At 44.2% G+C, this 24,847-nt stretch overlaps 2 protein-coding genes across 2 annotated transcripts in view; one reads left to right on the top strand and one right to left on the bottom strand.

The window, feature by feature from the left end:
* LOC121536304 (general transcription factor IIF subunit 2-like) overlaps nucleotides 1–24,847 on the top strand; it is a 45,943-nt gene that overhangs the window by 7,258 nt on the left and 13,838 nt on the right. Inside the window, exon 5 of the mRNA XM_041843576.1 lies at nucleotides 18,845–18,926. Coding sequence (XP_041699510.1) covers nucleotides 18,845–18,926 — 82 coding nt within the window. The remainder of the gene's footprint in view (nucleotides 1–18,844; nucleotides 18,927–24,847) is intronic.
* LOC121536303 (BTB/POZ domain-containing protein KCTD4) lies at nucleotides 10,574–12,453 on the bottom strand. Its single transcript, XM_041843575.2, has one exon. The coding sequence runs from the start codon at nucleotides 12,139–12,141 to the stop codon at nucleotides 11,371–11,373; it is 771 nt and encodes a 256-aa protein (XP_041699509.1). The 5' UTR covers nucleotides 12,142–12,453; the 3' UTR covers nucleotides 10,574–11,370.

Below are 24,847 nucleotides of genomic sequence, written 5' to 3'. Positions count from 1 at the left end.
ATGGCTACCACAGCATTCTGCAGCGATACGCCATCCCATCTGGTTTGGGCTTAGTGGGACTATCATTTGTTTTTCAACAGGACAATGACCCAACACACCACCAGGCTGTGTAAGGCTATTTGACCAAGAAGGAGAGTGATGGGAGTGCTACATCAGATGACCTGGCCTCCACAATCACCAGACCTCAACCAAATTGAGAAGGTTTGGGATGAGTTGGACCGCAGAGTGAAGGAAAAGCAGCCTACAAGTGCTCAGCATATGTGGGAACTCCTTCAAGACTGTTGGAAAAGCATTCCAGGTGAAGCTGGTTGAGAGAATGCCAAGAGTGTGCAAAGCTATCATCAAGGCAAAGGTTGGCTACTTTGAAGAATCTAAAATATATTTAGATTTGTTTAACACTTTTTTGGTTACTACATGATTCCATATGTGTTATTTCATAGTTTTGATGTCTTCACTATTTACAATGTAGAAAATAGTAAAAATAAAGAAAAACCTTGGAATGAGGAGTGTGTCTAAACCTTTGACTGGTACTGTATATTTTGCTGAAAGGAGGGCCATCCTTTTTCATTTCAGAGAAGTCCGATTTCTCCATGTAACCCTTATTATAAATAATGTTCACTCCCATAGCAGAACAGAGAATAAACTTCTCTTCCCAAAGTCCCCATAATACGTTTGCGTAGTTCGGAGCAATACAAGTCCCCATAGCAGTCTCCTTCTCTTGTTTAATTCCACTCTGTTAATTGAAGAAAGTCAGCAGTGAGCATACTTTCCTATGGCCAATGTTGGAGATAATGCTTTAAAGCCTCCAGACCTTCATTGTGTACAATATTGGTGAAAAGAGATTCAACATCCATCGTTACCAAATAGGAAGATCCAACATCTTTAAGCTCAGATAGCTAATTAAGAGTATGATTGGTATCTTGAAGGAAAAAGGGAAGTTTGGCACAAAAGGCTTAATGTAGAAATCAACATACTTGGAGGCTGGCTCTGATGTAGTATCATTGTTGCTGATGATGGGCCTTCCAGGAGGATTATGAGGATACTTGTGGACTTTTGGTAACATGTAGTAACAAGCTAACCTAGGGTAGGCAGGGAGAAGAAAGTCATATTCTTGCTTAGTGATCCACTTTTCATATTTGTCATGGCCCAAGATATCACTCCACTCTCATTTCATATTCTCCAATGGGCTAGAAGACAAATGCAGGTATAATAATAATAATAATAATATGCCATTTAGCAGACGCTTTTATCCAAAGCGACTTACAGTCGTGCGTGCATACATTTTTGTGTATGGGTGGTCCCGGGGATCAAACCCACTACCTTGGCGTTACAAGCGCCGTGCTCTACCAGCTGAGCTACAGAGGACCACTGCCAGGCTCCAGAACCTGGCAGTGAATAGACGCCGCTGTACGTACTGTACTGGTAATAGTCAGTATTTTGAACTGTCTATAGGCTTCCTGCTCATACAGTATTTGTCCCTCTCCCATACAATAACAGCCCCTCCTTTGTCAGCACTGCGAACTGTACGAACAAATTGTGATTCTCAGAAAGCCATTTAATGGTTGAATTTTCTTGTTTAGTGAGATTACACCTTATTCCTGTTCTCAAATAGTTTATCAACATCGTGAGACACATTTTTTGTTAACGACAGTAATGGGATACTTTGGGATTTTGACCAGAGTCAGGTGAACTCGTGGATAAACATTTTATGTCTCTGCATGCTTGGCAAATTAAAAGAAACAGAGTGGGACCGGATCTGTTTGGGCCTATGAGACCTGCGCACAGTCCGGTTGTGTGTTCAGGAGTAGACGGATGAGCCATCTTTGTAATCGTCCTCGTCTCTAATGATTTTTTTTCCAATTTCTTACGTCTCAAAAAACAGTTTGTCAAAGTCTTCTTTCAATTTGTTCTCAAAAGGGAGTTTATGTTCCACAGAATCAATGTGGGCAGTTTATGCTTTGATCACCTCTATCTTCCTTTAAGGAATTGATATCTTTGTTTAGCCTACTGTAGCACTTAATGCCTTCTCATGTGCATACACAGTATCAGCACACACACCCACATGTACAACCACACGCACCCACATCCATGTTTTAATGATCTATTGGATGATTCTCAGAAAGAACACAGCGAGGGCACATTCATAGGTGGATATACTGTACCTGCTCTTTCCATGACAGACTGACCAGGTGAATCCAGGTGAAAGCTATGATTCCTTATACAGAGTGGTCCTCTGTAGCTCAGCTGGTAGAGCACGGCGCTTGTAACGCCAAGGTAGTGGGTTCGATCCCCGGGACCACCCATACACAAAAAAAATGTATGCACGCATGACTGTAAGTCGCTTTGGATAAAAGCGTCTGCTAAATGGCATATTATTGATGTCACCTGTTAAATCCACTTCAATCAGTGTAGATGAAGGGGAGGAGACAGGTTAAAGAAGGATTTTTAAGCCTTGTGACAACTGAGACATGGATTGTGTATGTGTGCCATTCAGAGGGTGAATGGGCAAGACAAAAGATTGAAGTGCCTTTGAATGAGGTATGGTGCTAGGTGCCAGGCGCACCGGTTTGAGTGTGTCAAGAACTGCAATGTTGCTGGGTTTTTCACGCTCAACAGTTTCCCGTATGTATCAAGAATGGTCCACCACCCAAAGGACTTCCAGCCAACTTGACACAACTGTGGGAAGCATTAGAGTCAACATGGTCCAGCATCCCTGTGGAACGCTTTCAACACCTTTTAGTCCATGCCCCGGCGAATTGAGGCTGTTCTGAGGGCAAAAGGGGTTCAATTCAATATTAGGAAGGCGTTCCTAATGTTTTGTACACTCAGTTAATATCAACACACACACACAGACACAGCGCTAATTGCTTACGTTAATGATGTCATTCCTACAGTAGCCATGTGCAGAATGTCAGTAGTAGTTGTTTCATGTAATTTTATGTCTTTAAGTGTTTTATTTTTTTCAGCGCTCTGGCATGCAGCAGGTATTGATTAAGAGGTTGCTTAGCAACAGGCTTGGCTCCAGAACCTGCCAGTGAATAGACGCCGCTGTACGTACTGTACTGTTAGCAAGCCATTCCTCCCTCTTTCACTCATCCCTCCCGCTCTCTCCCTCGCTCTCAGTCTCTCACACTCCTACGGGATGGGTTTTTCTCAGTACGTTTTTTAATTGAAATTGGTCAGGGGTGAAACTACTTCCATCTAATGTTCCGGTAGTTTCAGAAGGTACGGTGAACAACAGAGCAGCCAGGTCTGGTGAGCAGAGCACAGATATTCTCCCTGTAGAGAGAGACACAGATAATTTTTAATAACACTGTACTCTGCTATTACTGTAGACACGCAGTCAGCCAAGCCCTCTTTGACTCTGTCTGGAGATAAGCATACTACATTACACACAGCAGAAAGAGCCCACCTGTTGTGGAGTGGAGGAGTGATGCTGATATACAGTACACACACCCAGGCTGTCTTCTGAGTGCTTTGAGCAAAGTTCACCGCTGTCATGTTCTTTGTGGGTTTGAGTCTGTCTTCGCTGCCTCTCTATCTCTGTGAGGCAGGATCTGATGCAGCTTGTAAGAAATATAGCAGTCTGAATCAGAGGCAGTGAGTGCGTTTGGCCGTCGGCGCGGTTACATTTTAGAGAGAATGTTAGAGGCCCCCATCTTGGCACTGTAGAGACATTTTAGAATTTTGAGCTGAGATTTAATTTTGCAGTTTTAAAGTTAATTTCCTACAATTCTACACATTTCGCCATGCAGCTGAGAGAATGTTGCAGGTTTAAAGCTAGTTTCCTGCAATTCTATGCATTTTGCCATGGATAATGCAGTGTTATTTTGCTCAAACATAATATCAAAATGAATACTGCTAAATTAATTGTTTTGGGAATTTTCTATTCTCCCTAACTGTGTAGCTTTTCTTTTGGTGATTGTTAGTTCTCAAAGATTATATTATAAAAAAATATGTAGGTCCTTTATCTTTTCTGCATACTTTATATGTGGTTTTAGTCGTTTAAGTTTACACTTAGTGTTTTTCCATCCCGAAAATGAATTAAACCTGAAAAATCGCTTAGTCGGCCCGCCCAAGGATTACAATGGCAGAAAATCCCTGATAAAGTGATACCATTTCAAGCCCAGAGTTTCATGTATTCATTTTGGACCTGATTCATCACCATGCCTGTTGTGTACAGTAGCCTTCAGTATTCTAGGAATAGGTCTTACCTAGCTCCATTCACCAGAAGTTCTGCAGTCAACTCATTTTTATTAACTATAAAGATAAAAGAAAGCTAAACCCCCTCAGACCTGCTCTCTTCTGTCTCTCTACTGGAGCTGTCATGTGATGGTTGCCAGGCAGAGAACTGAGCTCCTGTCTGTCTGTTCTGTCCATGTCTGTAATGAGAGGAGAAGCCAAGTCCAATGTGGGAGGGATGGCAGACAGTTTCCCTGCCCTCTCCTACTGGCCATGGCTCTACTCTCCAGCTCAGCTCTAGATAGAAGACCTCATTCAATTCATCAATCAGAATAGAACAAATATGCAGTGTCTGATGGGCTGAGAGGCTGGGTGGATGTGCCGAGGTTGGTGTGAAAGCTACTAGCCCAGGTCCAGATGGACATCATCCAGCGAGCAGTGGCAGCAGCGTATTGTTCAGGCAGAAAATGTCATTCTTGCTCAGAAAGACGTTGTCGCCCTTTGCTCTGCTCTCTCACAAAGGAGGCACGTACTGCCAGGAATAATCAGCAGGAAATGTTCACACAGAGACAGTCAGCTGACTGAATAACTGCCTGCCTTCTGTTCCATTGATGGTATTTCCATACATACACTACATGACCAAGAGTATGTGGACACCTGCTCGTCGAACATCTCATTCCAAATTCATGGGCATTAATATGGAGTTTTACTTATTCTCCCTGCCCACCTTTGCTGCTGTAACAGCCTCCACTCTTCTGGGAAGGCTTTCCACTAGATGTTGGAACATTGCTGCGGGGACTTGCTTCCATTCAGCCACAAGAGCATTAGTGAGGTCGGGCACTGATGTTGGGCGATTAGGCCTGGGTCGCAGTCGGCATTCCAATTAATCCCAAAGGTGTTCGATGGGGTTGAGGTCAGGGCTCTGTGCAGGCCAGTCAAGTTCTTCCACACCGATCTCGACAAACCATTTCCGTATGGACCTTGCTTTGTGCATGGGGGCATTGTCATGCTGAAACAGGGAAGGACCTTCCCCAAAATGTTGCCACAAAGTTGGAAGCACAGAATCGTCTAGAATGTCATTGTATGCTGTAGCGTTAAGATTTCCCTTCACTGGAACAAAGGGGCCTAGCCCGAACCATGAAAAAAAGCCCTAGACCATTATTCCTCCTCCACCAAACTTTACATTTGGCACTATGCATTGGGGCAGGTAGCGTTCTCCTGGCATCCGCCAAACCCAGATACGTCCGTCGGACTGCCAGATGGTTAAGCGTGATTCATCACTCCAGAGAACATGTTTCTACTGCTCCAGAGTCCAATGGCGGCGAGCTTTACACCACTCCAGCTGATGCTTGGCATTGCACATAGTGATGTTAGGCTTGTGTGCGACTACTCGGCCATGGAAACCCATTTCGTGAAGCTCCCGGCGAACAGTTCTTGTGCCAGCGTTGCTTCCAGAGGCAGTTTCGAACTCTGTAGTGAGTGTTGCAGCCGAGTACAGACTATTTTTGCGTACTATGCGGTTCAGCACTCGGCGGTCCCGTTCTGGGAGCTTGTGTGGCCTACTACCGTTGTAGCTTTTATACGTTTCCACTTCACAATAACAGCACTTACAGTTGACCGGGGCAGAAATTTTACGAACTGACTTGTTGGAAAGGTGGCATCCTATGACGGTGCACACGTTGAAAGTCACTGAGCTCTTCAGTAACATGCTACCCAGACCGTCCTCGTGCGCCATTGCGCGCAAGTTGATTTTGTCCCCCCACACCAGACGCGATCAGGAGACGCAGGTTGAAATATCAAAACAAACTGTTTGTCTATGGAGATTGCATGGCTGTGTGCTCGATTTTATACACCTGTCAGCAACGGGTGTGGCTGAAATAGCCGAATCCACTAATTTGAAGCTGTGTCCACATACTTTTGGATATATGGTGTATGTTTTACCATTTCGAAATGAAAGCACTTTATGTACAGTGCATTCAGAAAGTATTCAGACCCCTTCCCCTTTTCCACATTTTGTTACGTTACAGCCTTATTCTAAAATTGATGAAATTATTTTTTTCCTTCATCAATCTACACACAATACCCCATAATAACAAAGCGAAAACAGGTTTTTAGAATTCTTTTCACATTTATTAAAAATAAAAACAGATACCTTATTTACATAAGTATTCAGATCCTTTTGCTATGAGACTCGAAAATTGAGCTCAGGTGCATCCTGTTTCCATTGATCATCCTTGAGATGTTTCTACAACTTGATTGGAGTCCACCTGTGGTAAACTCAATTGATTGGACATGATTTGGAAAGGCACACACCTGTCTATATAAGGTCCCACAGTTGACAGTGCATGTCAGAGCAAAAACTAAGCCATGAGGTCGAAGGAATTGTCTGTAGAGCTCCGAGATAGGATTGTGTCGAGGCACAGATCTGGGGAAGGGTACCAAAACAAATGTGCAGCATTGAAGGTCCCCAAGAACACAGTGGCCTCCATCATTCTTAAATGTATTAAGTTTGGAACCACCAAGACTCTTCCTAGAGCTGGCCGCCCGGCCAAACTGAGCAATCGGGGAGAAGGGCCTTGGTCAGGGAGGTGACCAAGAACCCGATGGTCACTCTGACAGAGCTCTAGAGCTCCATGGTGGAGATGGGAGAACCTTCCAGAAGGACAACCATCTATGCAGAACTCCACCAATCAGGCCTTTATGGTAGAGTTGCCAGACGGAAGACACTCCTCAGTAAAAGGCACATGACAGCCTGCTTGGAGTCACCTAAAGGACTCCCAGACCATGAGAAACAAGATTCTCTGGTCTGATGAAACCAAGATTGAACTCTTTGGCCGGAATGTCAAGCGTCACGTCTGGAGGAAACCTGGCACGATCCCTACGGTGATGCATGGTGGTGGCAGCATCATGCTGTGGGTATGTTTTTCAGCGTCAGGGACTGGGAGACTAGTCAGGATCGAGGGAAAGATGAACGGAGTACAGAGAGCTCCTTGATGAAAACCTGCTCCAGAGCACACAGGACCTCAGACTTGTTGGAAGGTTCACCTTCCAACAGGACAACGACCCTAAGCCAAGACAACGCAGGAGTGGCTTCGGGACAAGTCTCTGAATGTCCTTGAGTGGCTCAGCCAGAGCCCGGACTTCAACCCGTTCGAACATCTCTGGAGAGACCTGAAAAAAGCTGTGCAGCGACGCTCCCCATCCAACCTGACAGAGCTTGAGAGGATCTGCAGAGAAGAATGGGAGAAACTCCCCAGATACAGGTGTGCCAAGCTTGTAGCGTCATACCCAAGAAGACTTGAGGATGTAATCACTGCCAAAGGTGCTTCATCAAAGTCCTGAGTAAAGGGTCTGAATACTTATGTAAATATGACATTTCAGTTTTTTATTTTTAATACATTTGCTAAAATTTCAAAACTGTTTTTGCTTTGTCATTATGTGGTGTTTTGTGTAGATTGATGAGTGGGGAATAAAAAAAAAAAAATCCATTTTAGAATAAGGCTGTAACGTAACAAAGTGGAAAAAGTGAAGGTGTCTGAATACTTTCCGAATGCACTGTATCTACCCATTTCTACTCAATTCATTATTGACCATTCAGTTCCTATTGGGCAAAACATAATCCAAAGCATAACCAAAATAGACTACAAATGCATCCAACAAAGCTTGATGTAGTCATTGCGTGCAAGGAATATAAGAACAAAAACTAAACTTTTTACTACTTTAACACACTATAAGTGAATTTGTCCAATTAGCCTACTTATGACTTCTTCAAATTGGGGGACTAGATATGTAAAGTGCTTTATTTCTAAACGGTCAAACGGATATCTAAATACCCTCAAATAAAAGCTGACATTCTGTACTGTCGCCTAATATTAACAATTATTTCTCAAATATAAAATGCTTTGTATAGAGACACATTTTAAAATGTAGCTTTACTGTCCAAATACATGTGGAGGGGAGTGTATATATTCTGTAGATAATGTACAAGTATATATTGGGCCTGTGTAGAACATAAAAAGTATTTAGAATGTAGAGATTCTTTAGAATATACAGAGGTTCTTTAGAGTGCTTACTGAAGGCTGGTGATTTATTTGAGAGCGACCGCAGCTACAATGTGATTGATTCAGCTGTGTGTCTCTCTCTCTTTCTCTCTTCCTGTCATCTTTCTTTCTCTTTTCATCTGCCTCATCTCTGCCATTCCTATCTGATTCCTCTCTCCTTGCCTTTAGTCTCTCTCTCTTCCTCTCCTCTTTCTCCCCTCTCTCTCTCTTCCCCTTCTCCCCCCTCTCTGCCTCTTCCCCCTCTCCCATTGCCTAGCTTTGGCCTCTTGTCAGTCTAGGTCGGCTGTAGTTGACCCGTCCATTAGTCATTCCAGGGATCAGGAATGTAAGGATAGTTAGGAATGTTAGTTGTTTCCCTTAGAAACATAGCCATGGAGACACCTACTGCCATAAGGAACAGGCTAGGAGTGTGTGTGTATTAGAGGGAAGAAAGGCAGTGTGGAGACAAATCGGTGAATATTAATCTGTTAATGGGTTGCCTCTGTTTTGAAGTGTGCTCTCTGTCTTTCTCTGACTGTGTCTGTCTGTTTCTCTCTCTCTCTCTCTGTGTGTTTTTCTCTCGTTCTGTATTAACCCCCACCTCTCGCTCTCCCTGCTCCCACTGCTTCTTCCTCTCCCCCTCTTCCTCCATCTCTCGCTCTCTCTGCCACCTGTGGGTTAGATATTCATCAATCTGAGCTAACAGCTAACAGGCACAGTGGTACCTCATCAAATATGGATGGGTCTGATCTGCAATTAAAAAGCTCTCAGGTTTGATGTCCCCCTCAGCATACTGCTGGCTTCGGGAGCCTCACGTTTTCCCCTATGCCAGAAGGGAGCTTGAGTCTGTTGTGGTGGATCAGAAGGGATGTGTTCAGTAATATGAAACATTGCAAATAGCAATATACCACATAGAGAGACACACACACACACTCACTGTGTGTGTGTGTGTGTGTGTGTGTCATGAGTAGGGGGCTGTAGGTCTGACGAAAGAGCATGCTGCAACAGATGGTTTCTGAGGTGTTTGAGACGCAGGCTAAGTCGAGGTGGGCGTATTATGTGGTCAACACTACAGCTACTGTACTTAAAGCATAGACTGAGTTTAGTTATTTTAGTTCCTAATATTCTGTTCTCATACCATCTGTTGCCTTGTGTCAGAAGGGTTCTGGCAGAGATTAATTACAAGATGGTAAAACAATTAGCACTGGGAGGCAGGGGAATGCCAAGTAGCCTAACTCTCAGTAAAAAGACCAAACTAAAGGAAATGTGTCTGGTTAGTCAGAGATACACCGTATCATACTCTACCACCAGTACTCGGTACAAAAATGTAATGGAATACTGGACCCACTGCTCAACAACAACCCCTTTTTAGCAGAGTTTTGGAAAATAACTACACAATTATTGATTCAATATATTTAGTCTTGTTGTGGAATGTAGAAATGGCCCAAATACATAGTGAAGTAATTGATAGTACTACACATTTAAAAGGTTGAGATATGGATGTAAAAAGAGGTCCACCCTGAGGGAAGAGAGCAGTGTTTATTGAACTGCCTTCCTGACCCACTTCTTCAAATATCAAGTCTCCATGCTCTGGGGAGTATAACTCCCAGAGGCCCTGGGATGAAGAGACACAAGCACAACTGTCAATCACTGATCTCACTCACCAGTGATCACTTCCTATATTAAATGTTGGCTTATAAACATAACGAAATGGGAAACGAGTCTTAGATTAATATAGGAATTCAGATTTGATTAGGATGCTTTCAGGTAGGTTATTATTATATTACGTATGTAGAATCTTAATTTGAGCCAGTTTGCTACAGCAGGAAAAAAATCCTGCAGCAACAGGAAATGTGAATTATAATGTGGATTATAATTAATTGACATTTTTGTAGGGGTTGATACATTTTTCTAAAGGTTAAATCAAGTCTGAAATTTCAAAGTGGAAATTATAAACTTCAGAAGCCTTGTTAAACCTCAAATACACTACATGTTTTACATTTCCTGCATTGAAGGAAAGTTCTGCAACAGGGTGATCATATTAATATCCTACATCTGTACATCGAAACACTGCATGTCTGTTGAGGGTTTGGTTAGAGGTTACTGCTCTGTGATGTTGGGCACTGATGCATGTTCCAATACACTAAGCTGACTTTACAGTTAATAAGGAAAGTTGAAGTTGCTAACTCTATTATAATTCTATGTCTATTACATTAGTTACCAGTCTATTCTATTAAAGCGCTATGGTCAAATCTATCTGCCTTAATGAACTGTCATAATGTTGATGCAATTAAATATGATATTTCCAAGTCCCCTTGTACTGTATAATAGAGTAGACACAAATGCCAGCATGAGTTGTGGAAAATATTAGATTGCCAATATTCATGACTTTTATTTTGTGTAAAACAAAACATTCACAAATCCAAAAGAACACACATTGTCACTTACTTACTCACTCACAGCACTAACAATCACAAAGTTGGTGTCTGATTTGAAAGTCTTCACTGCACATGCATCATGCTAGATTTGAACCTTTGGGTCTAAATTCTCTGTGCTTCTCTGCTGCAGGGCATTCACACTGACCTCCCTTCCATCTAGTCAGGCAAGTTTCTGCAATAAAACATTCGTTTTTGTCCAATGATCAGCAACAGTCAGTCTGTCTGTCAGTCAGTACAGTGTTCAACTGTACCTCTCCCCTCAGGATCCAGAGAAAGGCTTGGTCACACAACTGAAAACTCAAAACACAGCAACTGAAATCACACACTGTAATACCTCACGGTGCACTCTAAGGCTGGTTTGAAGGGGAAGCAGCCAGGATGGAAAAAGCAGCTTGATGTATGTGTAATACAGTAGGAGACTGGTCCTCTGAGAGGTTATGTTCTGTCCTGCAGCAGTGAGGGTGGTCAAGGTGGTGGATGCTCTCTCTCTTGTATCTCTCTGAGGGTGGACTCCAGACAGAGTGCAGAGGAACAGCTGTCCTGCATCAGTTTCCCCTCATCCCTTCCTCTCCCACTTGTTGCCCTCTCTACCTACCTGTACCTGCCCCCTTCTCTCTGTCTTCCCCTCTCTATCCACCTCCCTGTTCATTCCCTTCCCTTCCTGATCCCTCTCCCCCATCTTTCCCTCTTCCCCACCTCTCCACCCTTTCTTACTTGACAAAGTGCAGAGCCTCTGCGGCCACCACAGATCCCTTGCTGCTGTCCAGAGAGGTGATGAGAGAGAAGCCAGCCTTCAGGGCCAGCATCACCGTCTCTAGCTTCAGACACTCCAGGGTACACAGGAAGGTACTGTCCTGCTTCAGCACCAGCCTGGAGCCAGGGTCCGACTTGATGAAGTGGCGGAACTGGATCACGTTGGACGACACCTCAAACTCCTCCGGGAAGCCGTCCAGCCGGCTCTTTGAGATCTGAACCAGGCGCCCTTTGATCTTGTCGATGAAGGAGGGGTCGCTGCAGTACACCTTGAAGCCCTGCGACCTCTCGTCAGTCACCTCCAGGAAGGCAGGCTCCCGCTGCGCCGCCCGCAGTCCCTCCCACTCCGAAATGGCTTCCACCAATCCGCTGAGGCGGTAGAACTCTGCTTCCCCTCTCAGAAGGCCCACCTCTCGGAAGTCGTCGGGCAGCTGCAGGTCTCCGGTCCGCAGGAAGTTGAGGATGTGTCTGAACACGGGGCCATCACGGTCGATGAAGGGGTTGCCCATGGAGTCAGTGTGCTGGACGGGCTTCCTGCCGCTGGCCAGCTCCTCTAACACTGACCCCTGTTGGCGGCTAAGGGTGGTGCGGTGAGCGGCATAGAGAAAGCCCCCCACGTTGAGGGTGATGGTGCCTGAGGAGGGCTTCTTGATGCTCTTGCTGGGCTGCAGCAGGTCTGGGTTGATCTGTCTCAGTTCACTGTCCATCCTTCTGAGGTTCCATTCCATGCCGCTCCCGCTCAACAACCGCACAGTCTCTTTGTCTGGTTAAGTGTGTAGCATGCAGTAACAAAGTGAGTGTGTGTGAGTGTATGGGAGCGTTACGAAGAGGTACTGGCATAGAGAGGAGCGCACTGGTAGCAGAATGAGAGTCTGCCTTTTCCTTTCTCTCTCGCCTCCCTCTTACATCCGTCCCTCTCGCTCTCCTCCTCTTACCACTCTCGCTCTCTCCTCCTCTTACCTCTCTCTCTCTCTCTGCTGGAGGAAGGGGGGGGCAGTGCCACCCTCCATCAGAGGGTGGGAGGAGAGAGTGCGTGTGCTTTAGAGAGAGAGAAAACGACAGTGTAGAAAGGGTGGCAGGTGCTCTCCTTGCCCCTCTCTCCCTCCTCTCTAAATCTCCCTCTTCTCTTTCCCCTCTCTCTCCTTCCTCTCTCATCCTCCTCTTTTCTTCCACCCTCTCTCGGTTTCTCCTTTCTCTCTCCATCTTCCCTCTTTCCCCTTCTCATTCTCCTCCAGCCCCCCTCTCTCTCTTTCTTCCATCTCGCTCTCTCTACTCCTCTCTCTCTCTCTCCCAGTCTTCGTAATTAGCCCTCTCCTCTCGCTGATATAAAGGCTCCTCAGCTGTGCTTCTGCACGTGAGACCACAGGAGGCCCTGAACACACACGCTCTATATACACATGCAGATACACACCAACCTCCTACCAACACACACACACACACACACACACAGGAGGTTGTCGTGGCAGGGAACTCGGATAACAAACGTCTCTCCCCAACCCCCAGACTGAGGGGGGAGGTGGCAGTATCTCTGTTATAGAGACTTGCTGCAGTCAGATATGTGTTAGAGACCATGTTTACAGCTTTGTTCAGGGAGGCATTTACTGGCAGCATAGTGGGCACATTCGCTGGCAGTGTGATGGAGAGATGGGGATAAATGGGCAGATTGTGTGTATTTACGCAAATGGCCTGATTTCTCTCCAAGATTACGTGCAGTTGGTTAAGATCTCCCTGTTTGTGGGAACAGCCCAATTACTGGTGTATGCAGGCAGACAGTGTCTTTGATTTGTCCACATCCTCCTGTATCCACCCACAGCCTGGGGAGTTGACTGGAACATAATTGGGTCTAAACCGAGTGTAATGTCTCTGTTACTCTGCCAACTGTCTCTGTTACTGCTTTATAAGGAAGACAGAGGCTTGTTTATTATTATGGTCATAGACTTGTAGTGTTAACCTCCAGAGCACGTAGCAAGGGGCTTAATCAATCATGTACACTATATATACAAAGTATGTGGACACCCTTCAAATTAGTGGATTCGGCTATTTCAGCCACACCCATTGCTGACAGGTGTATAAAATCGAGCACACAGCTATGCAATCTCCATAGACAAACATTGGCAGTAGAATGGCCTTACATGCTGACCACCGCACGCGTCGCAAAATAAATGTACACATACATGTTATTCAATCATTGCACCCACACTGCTCGCGCGCATCAACAAGTGTCTGGGTGGCCAGGCGCTAAAATAGAACTTGGTTCTATTTGTGACGCTCAACGCGCTGCAAGTCCTGTCTCTCCCATCTCCTCATTTGTTTTTAGGAGCATCTACCCACGTGGGTGATTGAAAGATGAACTGAGGTCTACGCTCCAGTCCAGTTGGTTGGGGTAATGCACCATAAAGTTGGTTGCCAACTGCCATATAAAGTCCAACGAAGAAGAAGCGTGAAGGAGGAGAGATTACTAGAAAACAAACTTTTACCGTTTTATCTGTGGATTAATTGTCAGAGTGAGGACCTTGTGCATTTCAGATAAAATAACAACCCAATGTTTATATCCCAGGACAAATTAGCTAGCAAAAGCAAGCTAGCTAGCTAAATTGCCATAAATGTTTAATGTTTTTCAACCTGTCCCAAAATTAATATAATTGGTTCAGAGTTTGTTTTGATATTTCAACCTGCGTGTCCTGATCGCGTCTGGTGTGGGGGGACAAAATCAACTTGCGCGCAATGGCGCACGAGGACGGTCTGGGTAGCATGTTACTGAAGAGCTCAGTGACTTTTAACGTGGCACCGTCATAGGATGCCACCTTTCCAACATGTCAGTTTGTACAATTTCTGCTCTGCTAGAGCTGCCCCGGTCAACTGTAAGTGCTGTTATTGTGAAGGGGAAACGTCTAGGAGCAACCAATGGCTCAGCCGCGAAGTAGTAGGCCACACAAGCTCACAGAACGGGACCGCTGAGTGCTAAAAATTGTCTGTCCTCGGTTGCAACACTCACTACCGAGTTCCAAACTGCCTCTGGAAGCAATATCAGCACGAGCTGTTCGTCGGGACATCTTAACACTACAGCATACAATTACATTCTAGACGATTCTGTGCTTCCAACTTTGTGGCAACAGTTTGGGGAAGGCCCTTTCCTGTTTCAGCATGACAATGCCCCTGTGCACAAAGCGAGGTCCATACAGAAATGGTTTGTCGAGATCGGTGTGGAAGAACTTGACTGGCCTGCACAGATCCCTGACCTCAACCCCTTCGAACACCCTTGGGAGGAATTTGAATGCCAACTGCGAACCAGGTCTAATCGCCCAACATCAGTGCCCGACCTCACTAATGCTCTTGTGGCTGAATGGAAGCAAGTCCCCACAGCAATGTTCCAACATCTAGTGGAAAGCCTTCCCAGAAGGCAAAGGGGGGACCAACTTGTCAACACACTGTATTATACACTACATGACCAAAGTAAATACAATGTTTCTTTCTACATGGGCTGACAGTGACAAACTGCCTGGACAATGTCTACTCATGTCACTCATGGTAACTAAGAGTGGTGGGTGTGTTTATTAACAGTTTTGTTCCCTGAGGAGAGGGAGAGAGAGAAACAGAGAAAGTGAGAGCGGGAGTGTGTGTGTCCTGCAGGTGATGGGCTGTCAGTCAGACAGACAGTGATGTTACTGGACCCACTCTTCTCTCTTCCTTTATCTATCACACACACACTCTCCCTTGGGGGCAGAAGTGCAATTAAAGGAAACAGTGACATCGATGTCAGGTTGTGTATGTGTGTAACAAGGGGGATGTCATCATGTTGTCTTTTCTCTCAGTGAGAAGTCTGTTTGTTTGATGGAGCTGTCTACAATTGTCTACAGTTATACAGAGGGCTCTGTTGTGTGTATGCTGGTGTTCAAATTTAAATTAAACCTAGCAATCACCCCAGAATCCAGGTGTAGAACATTCCCCACACACTCTTGACAGAGAGACAACCTATCCAATAGAATACCACTCTCTGCCGTCTCCAGAAGTGGAGGCGCGACTTCCATTCACTCACCCCCTTAAATAGACGTACTTGTGGACAATCAGTGTGGCAGTCTGACAAACCTTTCCATTCAGTTAAGTGTGTGTGTGTGTGTGTGTGTGTGTGTGTGTGTGTGTGTGTGTGTGTGTGTGTGTGTGTGTGTGTGTGTGTGTATAAATGCTGCATTCCAGACAACTAGGAAACGCTGACATTTTCGACTTGGAAACTTGTTGTAGAAAGATGAGCTCTGAGTATCAGAATAAACCAGTAGGAAGCTTTATGCAAAAAATGAGCCTATGATTCCAGTAACAGTTCACCACGGTGACGTCTGAGTGACACATCGGCGATCAACGAGGCGGCTCGACCGTACCATGGTGCTTTTTAATCATAATGTGATCAATGGAATCATCCCCGCATTAGAATTGCAAACAAGGCAGTGGAACAGCGGAGAGGAGATGGTGGGTGGGTGGGTGGGTGGGTGGGTGGGTGGGTGGGTGGGTGGGTGGGTGGGTGGGTGACCTGCGTTCCTTCCCAGCCCTATCACACCATCATTACCTGAGATAATTGTTCAACATCATGTCGGAATCTATTTGATTTCTTGTTCTTTTTTATTTCCTCAAAGTAATGAGAGCAGTAATGGGGATTCCCATCTGTAAAATCACAGTCTCTTTTCATTAAAGATGTTGAATTATTCATAATGTTGCTGGCCAAGTCGGAGCTGGAACGTTATATCACAAACTGCAGTGAAGCTGGCATAGCAACAGTAGCCTTGAGGAACATAAATGGTGTGTGTGGCAGAGGTGGTTAGGTAACCTTGCCTGAGACCTGTAGATTTGCATAAGGCTTCCTAAGCTAATGCCTGGGCATTAGCTCAGCAGGCTAACACGGTTTAGGGCTGGCTGTATAGACAACCAGGGTTCAAACCCTGTTAGTCACATGCGCTCTCTCTCTATGTCAAACACTCTCTGATGTTGGCTGTATTTTAGCAAATATCTCCACTAAGGGTGCTGAAAATGTCTTCTGGTGGGTTTGATACAGGTAATGAAGTTAATTAATAGCCCCTAACAGCAGATTGTTGATAAAGATGTCTTCTCTCTCCCTACCAGGCTGTGGAGAGATTAGTGGTTCTCTAGTATTACGTGTCCTGATCATATCTGAGTGTCCCTAACTCCCTCCCCTCATGGGAAGTCATTTATAGATCTGGTAGTCACAGGGAGATGGCTTTGGGCATGCAGTCAGCTTACATCTCCTCCACTATTGAGACCTGTTGGGCTATTTTTCCAAGACTGTGTTGTGTAGTATAGTGTGGTGTGGATTGTCAGTAGGACAAAAACAGCAATAGGGCCGACATTAATGAGCAGGTTCATAAGGTGTTTGTTTTTGACGTAGGGTTAAGGTTAGAGACTACCGTGGTCTGAGAGATGAGGCGGTCTGTCTTGTTCCTGTACGCAGGCTGATAGTAGTAGTCGATCTAGTCAACAGGTTTCCTCGCAGGTTCTCTCTCTCTCTTTGTTATAGACTTTGTCGCTGTTCTGTCCCGTCAAGGATGAATAGAGCAATTTACTATCATATTTGCCCGTTTTTAACACATTCCTCCAATAGCCACTTTACTATCTGAGGGTTTTTGGTAGTCTAGCGTCTCTGAGATTCACCAGAGGCTTGAGAAATCTGAAGGCTCACAAATTCATTCTCCTGGAATATTCAGATACAGAGACGGAGGTATCTAGGGAATATTAGTAGGAGAGGGTGGGAGTGGGGGCAGAGTGTGTGTGTGTGTGCTTTTAGATGGAGGGTCCTTAGAGCAGATAAGAGGTTAGAGATGGTGGGAGATGAGTGGGTGGTAGCTTGACTTTCTCGCCCTTCTTTCTCCTCTTCCCTCTCTTTCTCTCTCCTCCCGTTCCTCTCCCTCTTAGCTTGACAGCCTTGAGCAACAAATACTGTGGCCATTCCACCTCTCACTGTGCCTTCCTCCTCCTCCTCTCATTCTGTTCTCCTCTCTTTCTGCGTCCTATCTCTCTCTCCATCTCTGCATGTGCAGCTTTGCTCTCCTACATACCAGCATCCATTGGGACCTGCACGTTTTAGCCTAATTCATGCCACACTAAACAGGCATAAACCCTCAACAGGAGAACCCTACAGGAGAAGAGGCATGAGCAGTCTGGTGAGAGAGGGATAAAGTAGGGGATAGGTTAAAAAAGAGAAGACCGGAAGAGAGAGAATGGAAAAGGAGAGGGGGAGAGAGAGGGAGCCTTGAGTGGAGTATATGAGAGAGGAGATCTACAGTAAACTATTCTCTCCCATACGGCCCTGACCCAGGTGATCCCAGCCAGTGGCCTGTGAGTAGCTAGAGAGGGAGATGGAGGCAGGCTGCTCTGAAGTTGAGTGATGCGTTTGTGTGTAGGTGTGTTTATAGAGATGCGCCAGCAAGTGTTTCAGCACTTATCATGCAATAATTGCACATAATTGTATCCATTTGTGAAAAAGGTGAGGAATGGATATTAGTGAGTGTGTGAGATCTGTGACATTGGACTGACTGTGAAGTGATTTCTCTGGAGCCATCTGTAAAAGTGCACAGATTTTTAATAGCACCAACAAACACCAACTGAACATTTTGTTTCAGTAGAACAAAACCTGATTAGCTAACAAACGCAAACGGACACCAGTGGTTGTTGGCTGTTCTTGGGCGTTTGTTGGGCAAAGTCTGGACAGAGTGTACTCTTTATCTTTGGATGAACGTTTCTTATACAATGGTGTGAACCTATCCCCGCCCCCTTGTTAGACACAAACACACACAGACACAATTTTGTATTGCTATCCTTGTGGGGACCAAAGAATTGATTCCCATCCAAAATCCTATTTTCCCTAACCATAACCCTAGGCCTAACCTTAACCCCAAACACCTAACCCTAAACCTATACCTAACTCCTAAGCCTAATCGTAACACCTAACCCTAACCTTAATTCTAACCCTAATTGTAACCCTAAACCTAACCCCTATGCCTAAAATTGCGTTTTTCCTCGTGGGGCCCAGCAAAATGTCCCCATTTGTCCGAATTTTCCTTGTTTTACTATCCTTGTGAGGACTAGGATAGTTAAACACACACAATGACAAGGAAAACTCCAAATAGATGAATCACTACATTTTGAAATGGCAAGGTCTTGATGAGCAGTCCAGTGGCAGTTGGTGGAGATTTGGAGTGTTGGCTGTGGAGTACTCAGCTCGGGTGGTTTCTCTATTGATTCAGTCAAGCGGTTCAGTCAAATATAATTTTGGCTGCATGTTCAGTCCAGTGCTGAAGGCTATTAAATAACACTTTTAGTCCTGTTGTATTGAAATAAAGAATACAATGTGATTAAAACCAGCAATCTGCTAATGATTTTTGTGTGTGTGTAGGTCCTTAAAGGAAACATGTATTGTCTTTGTTTCAGATAAGATCAGTCTGGAGGGCATAGTGGTACAGAGAGCAGAGTGCAGACCTGCCGTCAACCAAAACTACATGAAACTGAAGAAGTGAGTGAAACAAAATTCAATAAAATGTGAATACAATTTGGCGACTGTAAAATAAAGCATCACGATAGGCTATTTCTCCTGGCTTCATTTCTGAGTGAGATTAGTAGATGTGGGAGGAACAGAAGCCATAGCGAACTCCAGGAGAATGTCTAATAATGGTGTATAACTGGTCTCCATTCTGTTTAATGGTAGCAGAGGTTGGCAGGGATTGCTATAGCAACTGTTCCTTGTGTGCTATAGCAAATATTCTCTCTCCCTGTGTGTTCTTTTACATTGTTTTATTAGGGGGTAGATCAGCTTTAATATTGCAGATAGATTGTAGTTTCCATCAATGTAATTGTCTGCATCATTTCCAATTCCCCATATATATTTTTATATATATAAATGTGTGTATATATATATATATACACACACACACACACACACACACTTTATATATATATATATATATATATATATATATATATATATATATATATATATATATATATATATATATATACACACACAGTGGGGAGAACAAGTATTTGATACACTGCTGATTTTGCAGGTTTTCCTACTTACAAAGCATGTAGAGGTCTGTAATTTTTATCATAGGTACACTTCAACTGTGAGAGACGGAATCTAAAACAAAAATCCAGAAAATCACATTGTATGATTTTTAAGTAATTAATTTGCATTTTATTGCATGACATCAGTATTTGATACATCAGAAAAGCAGAACTTAATATTTGGTACAGAAACCTTTGTTTGCAATTACAGAGATCATACGTTTCCTGTAGGTCTTGACCAGGTTTGCACACACTGCAGCAGGGATTTTGGCCCACTCCTCCATACAGACCTTCTCCAGATCCTTCAGGTTTCGGGGCTGTCGCTAGGCAAGACAGACATTCAGCTCCCTTTCTATTGGGTTCAGGTCTGGTGACTGGCTAGGCCACTCCAGGACCTTGAGATGCTTCTTATGGAGCCACTCCTTAGTTGCCCTGGCTGTGTGTTTCGGGTCATTGTCATGCTGGAAGACCCAGCCACGACCCATCTTCAATGCTCTTACTGAGGGAAGGAGGTTGTTGGCCAAGATCTCGCGATACATGGCCCCATCCATCCTCTCCTCAATACGGTGCAGTCGTCCTGTCCCCTTTGCAGAAAAGCATCCCCAAAGAATGATGTTTCCACCTCCATGCTTCACGGTTGAGATTGTGTTCTTGGGGTTGTACTCCTTCTTCTTCCAACAAACACGGCGAGTGGAGTTTAGACCAAAAAACTCTATTTTTGTCTCATCAGACCACATTACCTTCTCCCATTCCTCCTCTGGATCATCCAGATGGTCATTGGCAAACTTCAGACGGGCCTGGACATGCGCTGGCTTGAGCAGGGGGACCTTGCGTGCGCTGCAGGATTTTAATCCATGACGGCGTAGTGTGTTACTAATGGTTTTCTTTGAGACTGTGGTCCCAGCTCTCTTCAGGTCATTGACCAGGTCCTGCCGTGTAGTTCTGGGCTGATCCCTCACCTTCCTCATGATCATTGATGCCCCACGAGGTGAGATCTTGCATGGAGCCCCAGACCGAGGGTGATTGACCGTCATCTTGAACTTCTTCCATTTTCTAATAATTGCACCAACAGTTGTTGCCTTCTCACCAAGCTGCTTGCCTATTGTCCTGTTGCCCATCCCAGCCTTGTGCAGGTCTACAATTTTATCCATGATGTCCTTACACAGCTCTCTGGTCTTGGCCATTGTGGAGAGGTTGGAGTCTGTTTGATTGAGTGTGTGGACAGGTGTCTTTTATACAGGTAACGAGTTCAAACAGGTGCAGTTAATACAGGTAATGAGTGGAGAACAGGAGGGCTTCTTAAAGAAAAACTAACAGGTCTGTGAGAGCCGGAATTCTTACTGGTTGGTAGGTGATCAAATACTTATGTCATGCAATAAAATACAAATTAATTACTTAAAAATCATACAATGTGATTTTCTGGATTTTTGTTTTAGATTCCATCTCTCACAGTTGAAGTGTACCTATGATAGAAATTACAGACCTCTACATGCTTTGTAAGTAGGAAAACCTGCAAAATCGGCAGTGTATCAAATACTTGTTCTCCCCACTGTATACAGCTATGGAAGAAATTAAGAGACCACTGCAAAAATATACGTTTCTCTGGTTTTACTATTTATAGGTATGTGTTTGGGTGAAATTAACATTTTTGTTTTATTCTATAAACTACTGACAAAATTTCTCCCAAATGCCAAATAAAAATATTGTCATTTAGAGCATTTATTTGCAGAAAATGACAACTGGTCAAAATAACAAAAAAGATGCAGTGTTGTCAGACCTCGAATAATGCAAAGCAAATAAGTTCATGTTCAGAAATCAATATTTGGTGGAATAACCCTGATTTTCAATCACAGCTTTCATGCGTCTTGGCATGCTCTCTACCAGTCTTTCATATTGATGTTGGGTGACTTTATGCCACGCAAAAATTCAAGCAGCTCGGCTTTGTTTGATGGCTTGTGACCATCCATCTTCCTCTTGATCACATTCCAGAAGTTTTCAATGGGGTTCAGGTCTAGAGATTGGGCTGGCTATGACAGGGTCTTGATCTGGTGGTCCTCCATCCACACCTTGATTGACCTGGCTGTGTGGCATGGCGCATTGTCCTGCTGGAAAGACCAATCCTCAGAGTTGGGGGAACAATGTCAGAGCAAAAGGAAGCAAGTTTTCTTCCAGGACAACCTTGTACGTGGCTTGATTCATGCGTCCTTCACAAAGACAAATCTGCCCGATTCCAGCCTTGCTGAAGTACCCCCAGATCATCACCGATCCTCCACCAAATTTCACAGTGGGTGCGAGGAACTGTGGCTTGTAGGCCTCTCCAGGTCTCCATCGAACCATTAGACAACCAGGTGCTGGGCAAAGCTGAAAATTGGACTCATCAGAGAAGATTACCTTACTCCAGTCCTCTACGGTCCAATCCTTATGGTCTTTTGCAAACCTCAGCCTGGCTCTTCTTTGCTTCTCATTGATGAAGGGCTTTTTTCTAGCTTTGCACGACATCAGCCCTGCCCCTAGGAGCCTGTTTCGAACCGTCCTCGCCGTGCACTTCACCCCAGCTGCCGTTTGCCAGTCTTTTTGTAGGTCACTTGATGTCATCCTACGGTTGTTGAGTGACATTCGAATGAGTTGGCGGTCTTCCCGGTCAATAGAGTCGTTTTCGCCCTCTGCTGGTCTGTAGCTTTGTTGTTCCCAATGTCTGCTGCTTGACCTTGTTCTTATGAACCGCCGTGTTTGACATTTTAAGGATGGAAGCAACCTGACGCTCACTGTATCCCTCTGCCAGTAAAGCCAGAATTGAACCCTTCTTTTCCTCACTCAAAACTTTCCTTTTCAACTCTTTTGGCATGGTCAATAGTTACTTTTTGATTAATATTACTTTTGAGGTACTGTTGGCACTGTTTTTGCCATCCAGCTGGTCCTATTGCAAGAGGATAGTGATGACCACAGCAGTGGTTTTTATACTTTTCCTCGTTAAATAACATTTGGTTCAGGTGATCACCTAATCAGTACCTAAATCAGTAGAATGAGGTGTGCCTGTGTTGGCATTCAACAGACACTGGAATGGAATGGCTGTCATCCATGTAGAGATGCTAATTTAAGAAACATTTGCAGTGGTCTCTTAATTTTTTCCAGAGCTATATACAGTGGGGAAAAAAAGTATTTAGTCAGCCACCAATTGTGCAAGTTCTCCCACTTAAAAAGATGAGAGAGGCCTGTAATTTTCATCATAGGTACACGTCAACTATGACAGACAAAATGAGAAAAAAATCCAGAAAATCACATTGTAGGATTTTTTATGAATTTATTTGCAAATTATGGTGGAAAATAAGTATTTGGTCAATAACAAAAGTTTCACAATACTTTGTTATATACCCTTTGTTGGCAATGACACAGGTCAAACGTTTTCTGTAAGTCTTCACAAGGTTTTCACACACTGTTGCTGGTGTTTTGGCCCATTCCTCCATGCAGATCTCCTCTAGATCAGTGATGTTTTGGGGCTGTTGCTGGGCAACACGGACTTTCAACTCCCTCCAAAGATTTTCTATGGGGTTGAGATCTGGAGACTGGCTAGGCCACTCCAGGACCTTGAAATGCTTCTTACGAAGCCACTCCTTCGTTGCCCGGGTGGCGTGTTTGGGATCATTGTCATGCTGAAAGATCCAGCCACGTTTCATCTTCAATGCCCTTGCTGATTGAAGGAGGTTTTCACTCAAATTCTCACGATACATGGCCCCATTCATTCTTTCCTTTACACGGATCAGTCGTCCTGGTCCCTTTGCAGAAAAACAGCCCCAAAGCATGATGTTTCCACCCCCATGCTTCACAGTAGGTATGGTGTTCTTTGGATGCAACTCAGCATTCTTTGTCCTCCAAACACGACAAGTTGAGTTTTTACCAAAAAGGTTATATTTTGGTTTCATCTGACCATATGACATTCTCCCAATCCTCTTCTGGATCATCCAAATGCACTCTAGCAAACTTCAGACGGGCCTGGACATGTACTGGCTTAAGCAGGGGGACACGTCTGGGTCTGCAGGATTTGAGTCCCTGGCGGCGTAGTGTGTTACTGATAGTAGGCTTTGTTACTTTGGTCCCAGCTCTCTGCAGGTCATTCACTAGGTCCCCCTGTGTGGTTCTGGGATTTTTGCTCACCGTTCTTGTGATCATTTTGACCCCACGGGGTGAGATCTTGCGTGGAGCCCCAGATCGAGGGACATTATCAGTGGTCTTGTATGTCTTCCATTTCCTAATAATTGCTCCCACAGTTGATTTCTTCAAACCAAGCTGCTTACCTATTGCAGATTCAGTCTTCCCAGCCTGGTGCAGGTCTACAATTTTGTTTCTGGTGTCCTTTGACAGCTCTTTGGTCTTGGCCATAGTGGAGTTTGGAGTGTGACTGTTTGAGGTTGTGGACAGATGTCTTTTAAACTGATAACAAGTTCAAACAGGTGCCATTAATACAGGTAACGAGTGGAGGACAGAGGAGCCTCTTAAAGAAGAAGTTACAGGTCTGTGAGAGCCAGAAATCTTGCTTGTTTGTAGGTGACCAAATACTTATTTTCCACCATAATTTGCAAATAAATTCATAAAAAATCCTACAATGTGATTTTCTGGATTTTTTTTTCTCAATTTGTCTGTCATAGTTGACGTGTACCTATGATGAAAATTACAGGCCTCTCTCATTTTTTTAAGTGGGAGAACTTGCACAATTGGTGGCTGAATAAATACTTTTTTCCCCCCACTGTGTGTGTATATATATATATATATATATATATATATATATATATATATATATATATATATATATATATTGTGTATGTGTATGTATATGTATATATACAGTGAGGGGAAAAAAGTATTTGATCCCCTGCTGATTTTGTACGTTTGCCCACTGACAAAGAAATGATCAGTCTATAATTTTAATGGTAGGTTTATTTGAACAGTGAGAGACAGAATAACAAAACAAAAATCCAGGGTGATTGACCGTCAAAGACATGATCTGTCTATAATCTTAATGGTAGGTTTATTTGAACAGTGAGAGACAGAATAACAACAACAAAAATCCAGAAAAACGCATGTCAAAAATGTTATAAATTGATTTGCATTTTAATGAGGGAAATAAGTATTTTACCCCCTCTCAATCAGAAAGATTTCTGGCTCCCAGGTGTCTTTTATACAGGTAAGAGCTGAGATTAGGAGCACACTCTTAAAGGGAGCACACTCTTGTTACCTGTATAAAAGACACCTGTCCACAGAAGCAATCAATCAGATTCCAAACTCTCCACCATGGTCAAGACCAAAGAGCTCTCCAAGGATGTCAGGGACAAGATTGTAGACCTACACAAGGCTGGAATGGGCTACAAGACCATC

Source organism: Coregonus clupeaformis, unplaced genomic scaffold (assembly GCF_020615455.1).
Source record: "Coregonus clupeaformis isolate EN_2021a unplaced genomic scaffold, ASM2061545v1 scaf2773, whole genome shotgun sequence".
Lineage (NCBI taxonomy): Eukaryota > Metazoa > Chordata > Actinopteri > Salmoniformes > Salmonidae > Coregonus > Coregonus clupeaformis.
The sequence above is the reverse complement of the archived record's forward strand: the minus strand, read 5'-3'. Positions and strand labels throughout refer to the sequence as shown.

Excerpts from the sequence above, each read along its gene's own strand:
- LOC121536303 (XM_041843575.2), bottom strand. The coding sequence starts at position 12,141 with ATGGAATGGAACCTCAGAAGGATGGACAGTGAACTGAGACAGATCAAC.